Genomic DNA, 12,933 nt, shown 5'->3' with positions numbered 1-12,933 from the left:
ATCTATTGAGATAATCATGTGGTTTCTGTCTTTGGTTCTGTTTATATGCTGGATTATGTTTATTGATTTGCATATGTTGAACCAGCCTTGCATCCCAGGGATGAAGCCCACTTGATCATGGTGGATAAGCTTTTTGGTGTGCTTTCGGTTTGCCCGTATTTTATTGATGATTTTGGCATCCATGTTCATCAGGAATATTGGTCTAAAATTCTCTTTTTTTGTTGTGTCTCTGCCAGGTTTTGGTATCAGGATGATGCTGGCCTCATAAAATTAGTTAGGGAGGATTCCCTCTTTTTCTGTTGATTGGAATAGTTTCGGAAGGAATGGTACCATCTCCTCCTTGTACTTCTGGTAGAGTTCGGCTGTGCATCCGTCTGATCCTGGACTTTTTTTGGTTGGTAGGCTATTAAATTATTGCCTCAATTTCAGAGCCTGTTATTGGTCTATTCAGGGATTCAACTTCTTCCTGGTTTAGTCTTGGGAGGGTGGATGTGTCCAAGAATGTATCAATTTCTTCTAGATTTTCTAGTTTATTTACGTAGAGGTGTTTATAGTATTCTGACGGTAGTTTGTATTTCTGTGGGATCCGTGGTGATATCCCCTTTATCATTTTTATTGCATCTATTTGATTCTTCTCTCTTTTCTTCTTTATTAGTCTTGCTGGTGGTCTATCAATTTTGTTGATCTTTTCAAAAAAACAGCTCCTGGATTCACTGATTTTTTTGAAGGGTATTTTATGTGTCTATCTCCTTCAGTTCTGCTCTGATCTTAGTTATTTCTTGCCTTCTGCTAGCTTTTGAATGTGTTTGCTCTTGCTTCTTTAGTTTTTTTAATTGTGACATTAGGGTGTTGAGTTTCGATCTTTCCTGCTTTTTCTTGTGGACATTTAGTGCTATAAATTTCCCTCTACACACTGCTTTAAATGTGTCCCAGAGATTCTGGTACGTTGTGTCTTTGTTCTTATTGGTTTCAAAGAACATCTTTATTTCTGCCTTCATTTCGTTATTTACCCAGTAGTCACTCAGGAGCAGGTTGTTCAGTTTTCATGTAGTTGAGCAGTGTTGAGTGACTTTCTTAATCCTGAGTTCTAGTTTGATTGCGCTGTGGTCTGAGAGACAGTTTGTTGTGATTTCTGTTCTTTTACATTTGCTGAGGAGTGTTTTACTTCCAACTATGTGGTCAATTTTGGACTAAGTGCGATGTGGTGCTGAGAAGAATGTATATTCTGTTGATTTGGGGTGGAGAGTTCTATAGATGTCTATTCGGTCTACTTGATGCAGAGCTGAGTTCAATTCCTGGATATCCTTGTTAACTTTCTGTCTTGTTGATCTGTCTAATGTTGACAGTGGGGTGTTAAAGTCTCCCATTATTTATTGTGTGGGAATCTAAGTCTCTTTGTAGGTCTCTAAGGACTTGCTTTATGCATCTGGGTGCTCCTGTATTGGGTGCATATATATTTAGGATATTTAGCTCTTCTTGTTGAATTGATCCCTTTACCCTTATGTAGTGGCCTTTTTTGTCTCTTTTGATCTTTGTTGGTTTAAAGTCTATTTTATCAGAGACTAGGATTGCAACCCCTGCCTTTTTGTTTTCCATTTCCTTGGTAGATCTTCCTTCATCCCTTTATTTTGAGCCTATCTGTGTCTCTGCACGTGAGATGGGTCTCTTGAATACAGCACACTGATGGGTCTTGACTCTTTATCCAGTTTGCCAGTCTGTGTCTTTTAATTGGAGCATTTAGCCCATTTACATTTAACGTTAATATTGTTATGTGTGAATTTGATTCTGTCATTATGTTAGCTGGTGATTTTACTCGTTAGTTGATGCAATTTCTTCCTATCATTGATGGTCCTTACAGTTTGGCATGTTTTTGCAGTGGCTGGTACTGGTTGTTCTTTTCCATGTTTAGTGCTTCCTTCAGGAGCTCTTGTAGGGCAGGCCTGGTAGTGACAAAATCTCTAAGCATTTGCTTGTCTGTAAAGGATTTTATTTGTCCTTCACTTACGAAGCTTAGTTTGGCTGGATATGAAATTCTGGGTTGAAAATTCTTTTCTTTAAGAATGTTGAATATTGGCCGCCACTCTCTTCTGGCTTGTAGAGTTTCTGCTGAGAGATCCGCTGTTAGTCTGATGGGCTTCCCTTTGTGGGTAACCTGACCTTTCTCTCTGGCTGCCCTTAACATTTTTTCCTTCATTTCAACTTGGTGAATCTGACAATTATGTGTCTTGGAGTTGCTCTTCTTGAGCAGTATCTTTGTGGCATTCTCTGTATTTTCTGAATTTGAATGTTGGCCTGCCTTGCTAGGTTGGAGAAGTTATCCTGGATAATATCCTGCAGAGTGTTTCCAGCTTGGTTCCATTCTCCCTGTCAGTTTCAGGTACACCAATCAGACATAGATTTGGTCTTTTCACATCGTCCCATATTTGTTGGAGACTTTGTTCATTTCTTTTTACTCTTTTTTCTCTAAACTTCTCTTCTTGCTTCATTTCATTCATTTGATCTTCAGTCACTGATACCCTTTCTTCCAGTTGATCGAATTGGTTACTGAAGCTTGTGCATTTGTCACGTAGTTCTCTTGCCATGGTTTTCAGCTTCATCAGGTCAGTTAAGGACTTCTCTACACTGGTTATTGTAGTTAGCCATTCGTCTAATCTTTTTTTCAAGGTTTTTAGCTGCTTTGTGATGAGTTTGAACTTCCTCCTTTAGCTCGGAGAAGTTGGATCATCTGAAGCCTTCATCTCTCAACTCATCAAAGGCAGTCTCTGTCCAGCTTTATTCCATTGCTGGCGAGGAGCTGCATTCCTTTGGAGGGGGAGAGGTGCTCTGATTTTTAGAATTTTCAGCTTTTCTGCTCTGTTTTTCCTCCATCTTTGTAGGTTTATCTACCTTTGGTCTTTGATGATGGTGATGTATAGATGGGGTTTCAGTGTGGATGTCCTTTCTGTTTGTTAGTTTTCCTTCTAACAGTCAGGACCCTCAGCTACAGGTCTGTTTGAGTTTGCTGGAGGTCTATTCCAGACCCTGTTTGCCTGGGTATTAGCAGTGGAGGCTGCAGAACAGCGAATATTGCTGAACAGCAAATGTTGCTGCTTGATCATTCCTCTGGAAGCTTCGTCTCAGAAAGGTACCTGGCCATGTGAGGTGTCAGTCTGCCCCTACTGGGGGGTGCCTCCAAGTTAGGCTACTCGGAGGTCAGGGACCAACTTGAGGAGGAAGTCTGTCCATTCTCAGATCTCAAACTCTGTGCTGGGAGAACCACTACTCTCTTCAAAGCTGTCAGAGATATTTAAGTCTGCAGGTTTCTGCTGCCTTTTGTTTGGCTATGCCCTGACCCCCGAGGTGGAGTCTACAAAGGCAGGCAGGCAGGCTTCCTTGAGCTGCAGTGGGCTTCACCCAGTTTGAGCTTCCTGGCCACTTTGTTTACCTACTGAAGCCTCAACAATGGCAGTCCCCCGGCCTCACTGCTGCCTTGAAGTTCGATCTCAGACTGCTGTGTTAGCAAAGAACGAGGCTCCAAGAGCATGGGACTCTCTGAGCCAGATGCCGGATATAATCTCCTGCTGTGCCGTTTGCTAAGACCATTGGAAAAGTGCAGTTTTAGGGTGGGAGTTACCCAATTTCCAGGTACCATCTGTCACAACTTCCCTTGGGTAGGAAAGGGAATTCCCTGACCCCTTGCACTTCCTGGGTGAGGCGATGCCTTGCCCTGCTTTGGCTCATGCTCGGTGGGCTACACCCACTGTCCTGTACCCACTGTCTAACAAGCTCCAGTGAGATGAACCCGGTACCTCAATTAGAAATGCAGAAATCACCCATGTTCTGCGTTGCTCACATTGGGAGCTGTAGACTTGAGCTGTTCCTATTCAGCCATCGTGGAACCGCCCCTCTTTAATTTTTTTCTAGGCAGAGAAGAGTACTCATTATGTACCATCTGAGGTATAGATGAGAGGGAGAGTTAACACTCTGTCTCCCGTTTGAGTTGGCTCTGCCTAGATGAAAGCTGAGAGAGGCACTCAGTCCTGGGCTCATCTATTCCAGGGAATGTTTCTCTGTAATGTTCTCATTATAACTTTCTAACAAGTTTCCATGTGTTCTGTGTTCATATTCACAAAAGAGTTGTCATTGGGGTTTTTTCTTTTCATTTATTTTTACCCCATTTATGATCCTTCTTGACATTATACTCTAATTCTGTGATTTGTGATTATCCATCTAAATCCAATACCTTCCTCACAAGAGCCATGAATATGTTTTTATGGGGAAAGAACTTGAAGTCTGAAGACCCAGATCCAAGTCCAGGAGCCTCAACTTAATCAGTGGTACCACATTAGACTTAACTTATCTGTGCCATATTTTTCTGTTTATAAAATGCTGATAATGATAGTTGCTTCATTTTTTTCATAGAGTTTTGAGTGTAAAATGAGATAAAGATGTGAAAATTATAAGGCTTTACAGAAATTGATATCTTGTTTTCATTCTTTTTTAAACCATTGTAAAGTTTTAAAAATACAAATCAGATTCTCCTACACTATATACTCCTTTCAGGAAAATTAGTAGAGTTATTAGACAAAAAAATAACAATAAATAAAAATGAAGTCAGACAATTGTAAAGCAACGGTAGGGCATCATAATACACATGGACTCCCCTTTATCCTCCTGGTCTTGCTACCCAGAGTGTGATCTATGGATCAGAAGCATGAGCCTCATCTGGGAGCGTGTAGAAGTGCAGACTCTCTGGTCTTATCCTAGACCTGTTGATTCAGAACATGCATTTTCACAAGATCTCCAGGTGCTTAGTGTGTACATTGAAATTTGAGAAGCACCATATAGTATCTCATGTAGCACTGGTAGCATTCAAGATGATTCTATGCAGTAAACAAGCAAACTTTTTTTTTAATTTTAATTACTTGGTTTGAAGAATATTAGAAGAACATATTACCAACCCATGAAACCTGTTATTTCATAGATTTTCCTTGTGGTAAGGTGAACAGGTGAGTTAAATTAACACAGATTATTAAGTAAATGATAGAGCAGATGATTCTTGGAAATGGTAAAAATTATGAAGGTGGCTTTTGTAAGTGGTCTTAGGATAACCCTGATCTAGAAGCTCAGTGGGATTCATAGCAGGGTCTTAGTAGCTGTGAATGACTTCTGGGGTGCTGTTAGCCCTAGCTGAAGGTGCCCCCAGAAGGCTTAGCTCTTGTGTTTGTCATGTACCCCAGGTCAGACTAGGGTTGTCATCTTTCATCATCCACTGAAAATGCAAATAGCTTACAAGGTCTAGGGCCCTTTATTTTATTTTAGTTCTGGATTCCATGTGTGAGATGTACAGGTTTGTTACATAGGTAAACATGTGTCATGGTGGTTTGCTGCACCTACCAACCCATCACCTAGGTATTAAGCCCAGCATGCCTTAACTGTTTATCCTGATGTTCTGCCTTGCTCTGCTCCTCCCCAGAAAGGTGCCAGTGTGTGTTGTTCCCCTCCCTGTGTAGATGTGTGTTCAGCTCCCCCTAATAAATGAAAACATGTAATGTTTGGCTTTCTGTTCCTGTGTTAGTTTGCTGAGGATAATGGCTTACAGCTCCATCCATTGTTCCTGCAAAGGACATGATTCCATTCCTTTTATGGCTGCATAGTATTTCATGATATATATATATATTTATATATATGTGTATGTGTATATATGTGTGTGTGTGTGTGTATATATATATATATATACACACACACACACACCACATTCTCTTTGTCCAATGGGTCATTGATGGGGATTTCAGTTGATTCCACGTTTTTGCTATTGTGAATTGTGCTGCAGTGAACATACACATGCATGTATCCTCATAACAGAATGATTTATATTGCTTTAGGTATATATTCAGTAATGGGATTGCTGGGTAAAAGGGTATTTCTGGTTCTAGGTCTTTGAGGAATTGCCACACTGTTTTCCACAATGATTGAACTAACTTACATTCCCACCAACAGTGGGCTATTAGCCCTTTGTCAGATGAGTAGATTGCAAACATTTTCTCCTATTCTGTAGGTTGCCTCTTTACTCTGATGGTACTTTCTTTTGCTGTGCAGAAGTTCTTTAGTTTAATTAGATCCCATTTGTCAATTTTGGCTTTTGTTGCCATTGGTTTTGGTGTTTTAGACCTGAAGTCCTTCCCCATGCCTATGTCCTGAATGGTATGGACTAGGTTTTCTTCTAGGGTTTTTATCGTTTTAGATCTCACATTTGATTCTTTACTCCATCTTGAATTAATTTTGTGTAAGGTGTAAGGAAGGAAGTGATCCAGTTTTAGTTTTCTCCATATAGCTAGCCAGTTTTCCCAGCACCATTTATTAAATAGGGAATCCTTTTCCCATTGTTTGTTTTTTATCAGGTTTGTCAAAGATCAGATGGTTGTAGATATGTGGTCTTATTTCTCATTTCTCTATTCTTTTCCATTGGTTTATGTGTCTGTTTTTGTCCAAGTACCATGCTGTTTTGGTTACTGTAGCCTTGTAGTATAGTTTGAAGTCAGGTAGCAAGATGCCTCTAGCTTTGCTCTTTTTGCTTAGGATTGTCTTGGCTATACAGGCTCTTTCAGTTCCATATGAAATTTAAAGTCATTTTTTAAAATTCTGTTAAGAATGTCAGTGGTAGTTTAATGAGAATAGCACTGAATTTATAAATTACTTTGGGCATTATGGCAATTTTCATGATGTTGATTCTTCCTATCCATGAGCATGGAATGCTTTTCCATTTTGTATCCTCTCTGATTTCTCTGATTAGTGGTTTGTAGTTGTCCTTGAAGAAGTCCTCCATTTACTTTATTCTCTTTGTAGCAATTGTGAATGGGAGTTTGTTTATGATTTAGCTTTCTGCTTGTCTATTGTTGGTGTATAGGAATGGCTGTGATTTTTGCACATTGATTTTGTATCCTGAGACTTAGTTGAAGTTGCTTATCAGCTTGAGAAGATTTTGTGCTGAGACAATGGGGTTTTCTAGATATAGCACCATGTCATCTGCAAACAGAGACAGTTTTACGTCCTCTCTTTCTATTTGAATACGCTTTCTTTCTTTCTCTTGCCTGAGATAGAACTGGCCAGAACTTCCAATACTGTGTTTAATAGGAGTGGTTAGACAGGGCATCCTTGTCTTGTGCTAGTTTTCAAGGGGAATGCTTCCAGCTTTTGCCTGTTCAGTATGATATTGGCTGTGAGTTTGTCATAAATGACTCATTATTTTGAAGTATGTTCCATCGATACCTGTAGTTTATTGAGAGTTTTTAACATGAAGAAATGTTGGATTTTATTGAAAGCAGGCTCCTTTTTTTGTCCCTTCAACTCTTCCCAAAAGAGTTTTGGGAAGAGTTCAAGCGCAAAAATAGCCTTTATTTTTAAATTTGCTACTTAGACTAACTGTAGGGGCTAGAAGATTCTGTCTCTTTCCCTGTGGTAGCCTATAGCTGAATGTTTATAAAATATGTGAACAGTTTATCCAAGAGACTTTTAATTCCTCATAACTCAGTTTCTCTTGAGACACAGTTAAGGAGTCAATTCCTCATGAGGTCAGATTTTTAAGATTTTTGTCTGCATTTTCTTCCCTTTTACTTTTTTCAGTAACTTGTGACATTATATAAGTAAAACAACTAAATTTTAAAGCATCTAGAATGTGTAGGGGGAAATGGTTTATGAATTGCCATGCCGTGCTTGTGTAGTTGCCTTGTGAGTTTTTTTCTGAACTATTCCAGGTTCCTACACGTGCTGCTAAAGTAAACACCTGTGCTCTTCTGTTCATGTTCCCATTTTTTTCCTCAGTCCCATTTGCACTCTACCTTGACATTACTCTGATTCTGTGGTTTGTGACTATCCACTAGAACCCATCACCTTAACCAACTTAGAAAGTTCAGTTGCAGAAGATTTTCTTGCAAATGAAACTCTAGCTTATTGATCAGTGGTGTGGCTCCTCATGAAAAACCTTTTCGGAGACTTTACAAATTGAAAAAGCATGGAAACTTGTACTCTTGTAAAGAATGATATCAGAAGATTCTTCAGCTGTCTACATACAAAGGTAAATAGTTAATTTGATGTTTAAAGTATTACTCAGACTTCATATTGTCATCCTATGGACAGTTGCAACATCTTCGCTATTTTTTGTTGTAATAGATATTTTAAAATAATTTCATACAGTTGCAGAATCCAGCCTACTTCTGAATTTCTTCCATTTAAAATAATATACATAAAACAAAGTCAAGAGATAAGTAGTAGATTGGGGAAAAATCTTCACAATATTATGACAGAGGCCTAATTTCCTTAATATCCATAGAGCTCTTCAAATGGCTAAGAATACCCAATGGAAAAATAGCAAAGAATATAAGCATGAAAGGATGTTCACTCTCATATATCATTAAACATAAATTAAAACAAGTTGCCGTTTTCCAGCTGTCAGATTAGCTGAAATGAAAATGTTGGAAAAACCTCAGCGTTAAAGAGTAGGAAGAATAGCATGTTGTTGCAATTATGAATTGTTAAAATTTTCTGAAGGGTGATTTGGCAATATTTATGAAAATGTGAAATGTACTTACACTTTGATCAAGAAATTCCACAGATATGAAAAGATACATATGTAATGATAGTCTTTGCAGCATTATTTATAATATCCTAAACTGAAAGTGACTTCTGTGTCCCTTAGGAGGATTTACAGTAGTAACATCGTTTATTGAGCCGATGGAATAACCTGCAGCCACTAAAAAGATGTCCTAGCTTTACAGGAAAAAAAGGGGGGAAAAACAAAATATAAAAGACTGACTAATATGATCCCATTTGTATATAAAAAACAGGAGGATAAAAGGATCCTATAAATACTTGTATGTGAATAAAAGTTCTTGAAAAGAGGAAACAGATAGTTAATTATGGAAAGAGGCGGTAGAGAGATCAAAAATCCAGAGGATAGAGAGTGACAGTGGGAGAGTGAGAGAGAGAGAGAGACCAAGACTTTAATTATTTAAAAAATAAATAATTTTGAATTTGTCAGAACAATTTTGTATGATAAATGTGATTTAGATGTGTTGAGAGACTGATAAACAATCTGATTCATATCAATTCTCTTTTCCCAACCCACACAGTCCTCCTGTCCCCACCTTCATTTCCACCCCTAGTAGTTATGCTTTCATGAATATTAGCTGAGTGTTTTTACTTCCCTTGGGGGACTGCTTTTGAGAGAGAAAACAAGTATCTGTGAAGTGGTCAAAGGGCCGGCAATGGAGGGAAAAATAAAAACTTTGCTCAGTACTGAAAATGAAAAGCTATCTGCTAAAAATGAGCCATTCTTTGGTAATTTTAATTAACCATTTAAAATAATTCAGATAAAAGCAGTGACATTTTCCTAAAGAAGAATTTGGTTTGGACTTCCTATCTAATTATTTCAGTTGCCTATTACTCCTGTAAGGAAAATAAGGTTATTAAGCTTTTCTCAAGCTCTTTTTCTTTTAGCCCCTAGGACATTCTCATTTCTATGTCTAGTTTGGGGGCAGATGCTTTGGATTATTGATGGAGGTCTTTTTAGAAATGGACTTTTACCTTCTTTAAATAGCCCTGGACATGCGTATATCTCACCACTACCCAGGAAGTACATTTTGACACCTGGATTGAGTTATGAAATTTATCTTTTACTCCTCACTTTTTCCAGTTGCCCTGCATTTTAAATTTGCCCAATAGCATTTTACTTAGTTTATTTTAATACTTCAGAAAGTTATTTAAAGGTTTATTGACTCAGTTTTTAAATCAAACAACTGTTCTACATGTTATTTTAATACTTAACATAAAATTCATTTTTTACATATTTTTCAGCTCTCCCCTCTGCCACCCTGAGGACTTCTAGTATCATAAATTTGTCCTTCATTTTGCCTTAGAGATCCTTTCCTCGGTACTGCGTTTGGGTGTCTGAGAGAGATATTCAGAGATACCCTGTGCCCAGTGTTAGGCTTCTACAAGCTTTCATGCACAGCTGAGTAGGACGTTTTTCAACTTCATTTCTGTTTTTGTTTTGTTTTGTTTTGTTTTTGCAGACACCAAACTTCTCCCTCTGCAATTTTTTTTTCCTGATCTAAACTTTCTGGGAGTGATCAAGCATTTTTCTTTCAGATGGAGACTATTTTACCTTTACAAGACATGAACCCATTGGAGTGTGTGGACAGATCATCCCAGTGAGTGTATCTCCTCGCACCTCGTATTTATTTCCATTTGACCCAGTTCTCTTAAAGACACATAAAACGTGGTCCTCAGCGATGTGTGTTTTCCATTACTGGGGGAAAAAAAAAACTGAGCTCATGTTGTTGACATATCTTTAACAGCCTCCCTGCAAATGCTTATTTGAACAGGTTAATAGGGTTTCAGCTCTGTTACCAGGAGTTGAATTCTCAAGTCATGGAATTCTCATGATTAAAATAAGCAAAGCACAGTGTATTAATAACCTGCCCTTCATTATTATGTCCATTCTGCTTATGGAAAATTAATGCTTTGTTATATTTGTTTATTTTTTAGAACTATGACTCACCGTCCTTCCAAGCATATTATTTTATATGAGCTTTTAATCCCATTCTCTCCCACTGTTTCTTTTCATAAGAATCTAGATAGAAGATGCTACAGAAGACACAGCAGTACAGTTAACGTCACAGTCATAATTGAAACCATGCCGAGCTCCTGTGTGTCTTGTAAAGAGAAATAGATGTAGTGCTTAGTGTTTGGATTGGAACATTAAACATTGTGCTTTTGTTCCTCTCTCTCATACACAACCTTTGTACAACACAAAACGTGACCAAAGCTTCTAACAGTACTAGCTAATAGTTCTGGCAGGGATTTCAAGGGGATGCTCAGAGTTTAACTCTTATAGTATAGACAGGAAGTTTTCTGTTTTCAAAATGTAGTATAACTCAAGATAATCTTTGGCATTGGGAACCAAAGATGTGGGGAAGGTATAATATTTGTTTGAATAATTGATAAATCCCAGATTACTGTGAAATTTATTAGAGAATGCAAAGGTAAAATGCGAGGTTTGGGTTAAATTCTTTAGCTCCTAAAGGCCCTAGGGAAATTCCACTTGGATCAGCTCTGGGACGAGGTCTGTCACCTTCCTCGTAGGATTCAAACTTCCCTTTCTTGCCCTTGCCCACACTCTCAACGCTGCAGCTTCACTGACAGGACAAGAGTTGCTTGTCAGCCAGCTCTGGCTCAATTACTGCACTTCAAGATTTATACACTGTAGATGGAATTAAAACATTACTGTGGACTCCCAAGTTTATAAACAACTAAGGGGAAAAGAAATTGGGTGTTTGGTGAAGGCAAGACACTTGTATATTTTTGCAAGCTTGCCAGAGCCAGTGAGAAGCCTTCAAGGATGGCAGCTGAGATGCTTCAGGCAGAAACACATTGTGGTCAAGGGCTGAAGCCAGGGGATGTGGATTTCTGTTTTCTTTCTTAATGAAATTATCAATGACACCTGATAGTACTGAGGTTCATGCCTGATCTTGTGACAATACAAGCTTAATATCCTTTTAAAATCAGTTTAAAACATTTTAGACCCCAACCTCATCTACTCATGTAAATGTACTGTAGTCTCCAATAGCTTCTTTTACAGTGGAAAACAAATGAAAATGTTTGCATACTCATAAGTATATGCACTTTATTTTTTGTAATCATGTATGTTTGTGACAATGCGTGTATCTAAAGAAAAAGTGCTACCTTGAAATACACATTGACTTAACTATAACTCATAGTTAGAATTTTCTTTTCTAGTTCTTCCATGTTGAAGAGCTTTCCATACCAGTGTGAAAATTCTGATGTAAAAATCTCAGATGCAGGAAAAAGTTTTCATACACGAGAACTTATTGGAACCAAAGCCTAATTTAAAAATACATGAAAACAACAGTGACAAAAAAAAAAAAAAACAAATAACAAAACTCCCTTTTCACCGTGGGATTTCTTTTGGTGGGTAGTTGAAATACAGTAATTGGTTGGTCAGAGAGAAAAGGAGAGATTTCCAAGGTCAGTGCTATTCTATTCTTAATGAAGTAATTGAAAATCCAAACATCTATACTTTGTAGTGGTCAAGATTTATGTTGAGGACTAGTCTGAGAAGTATGAGAAGTCACAGCTTGAAAACAAAGTAGTGGAGGAATATTTTTCCATCTATCAACTTTGAGTTTTTTCCTTTTCAGTGGAACTTCCCCCTGCTGATGTTTGCCTGGAAAATTGCTCCAGCCTTGTGCTGTGGCAATACAGTAGTTATTAAGCCAGCAGAGCAAACACCACTCAGTGCACTCTACATGGGAGCCCTCATCAAGGAGGTAAGAGAAACGGACTTCAGGAGTGCTTCTGACTCCCCTTACAGCTGGAGCCTACTAGAGCATATCTCATTTAACATGAATGCATCAGCTTTCATCAGCCACATTTCCTCCTGTTCTGTTTTCTTAGGCTGGCTTTCCTCCTGGGGTCGTCAATATTTTGCCAGGATACGGGCCAACAGCTGGGGCAGCAATAGCTTCTCACATTGGCATAGACAAGATTGCGTTCACAGGGTCTACTGAGGTAGGTATCTGAAAAACCAGGGATTAAAGAACAGTCTTGCGAATGAGTTGAGGGGTTACAAAAACAGTAAAATTAGTACCCATAGGCTAGACACCAAAAGGGCAGTGAGTACCCAAGCCCACAGAGGATAACATCGGTGTCATAGAACACTGGTGGAAGTGAAAGCAAAGGCACACAGGGACCATTTGACTCCACAGATCTCTTGAGCATTTTTGTGATACCGTCTGTGTAAGAACTATTCCAGAATCTGAGGTTCTAGCCTCTTTGTTGAGTCAAGAACAGCAGTGGCAGAAGCAAGTTAAGAAGCTGGAAGTCTAAACTAGTCTCTGGTAAGGATAAGAATGGAGACACAAGCTTTCCCTACTC

At 38.5% G+C, this 12,933-nt stretch overlaps 1 protein-coding gene across 1 annotated transcript in view; it reads left to right on the top strand.

Annotated features, from left to right (window-relative positions):
• Positions 1-12,933, top strand: part of ALDH1A2 (aldehyde dehydrogenase 1 family member A2) — a 116,323-nt gene that overhangs the window by 64,400 nt on the left and 38,990 nt on the right. The window contains exons 5-7 of the mRNA XM_050796828.1: positions 10,126-10,187; positions 12,198-12,326; positions 12,454-12,567. Coding sequence (XP_050652785.1) covers positions 10,126-10,187; positions 12,198-12,326; positions 12,454-12,567 — 305 coding nt within the window. The remainder of the gene's footprint in view (positions 1-10,125; positions 10,188-12,197; positions 12,327-12,453; positions 12,568-12,933) is intronic.

The sequence above is a fragment of the Macaca thibetana genome, chromosome 7 (genome assembly GCF_024542745.1).
Source record: "Macaca thibetana thibetana isolate TM-01 chromosome 7, ASM2454274v1, whole genome shotgun sequence".
Lineage (NCBI taxonomy): Eukaryota > Metazoa > Chordata > Mammalia > Primates > Cercopithecidae > Macaca > Macaca thibetana.
This window is presented reverse-complemented; position numbering and strand designations above follow the sequence as displayed.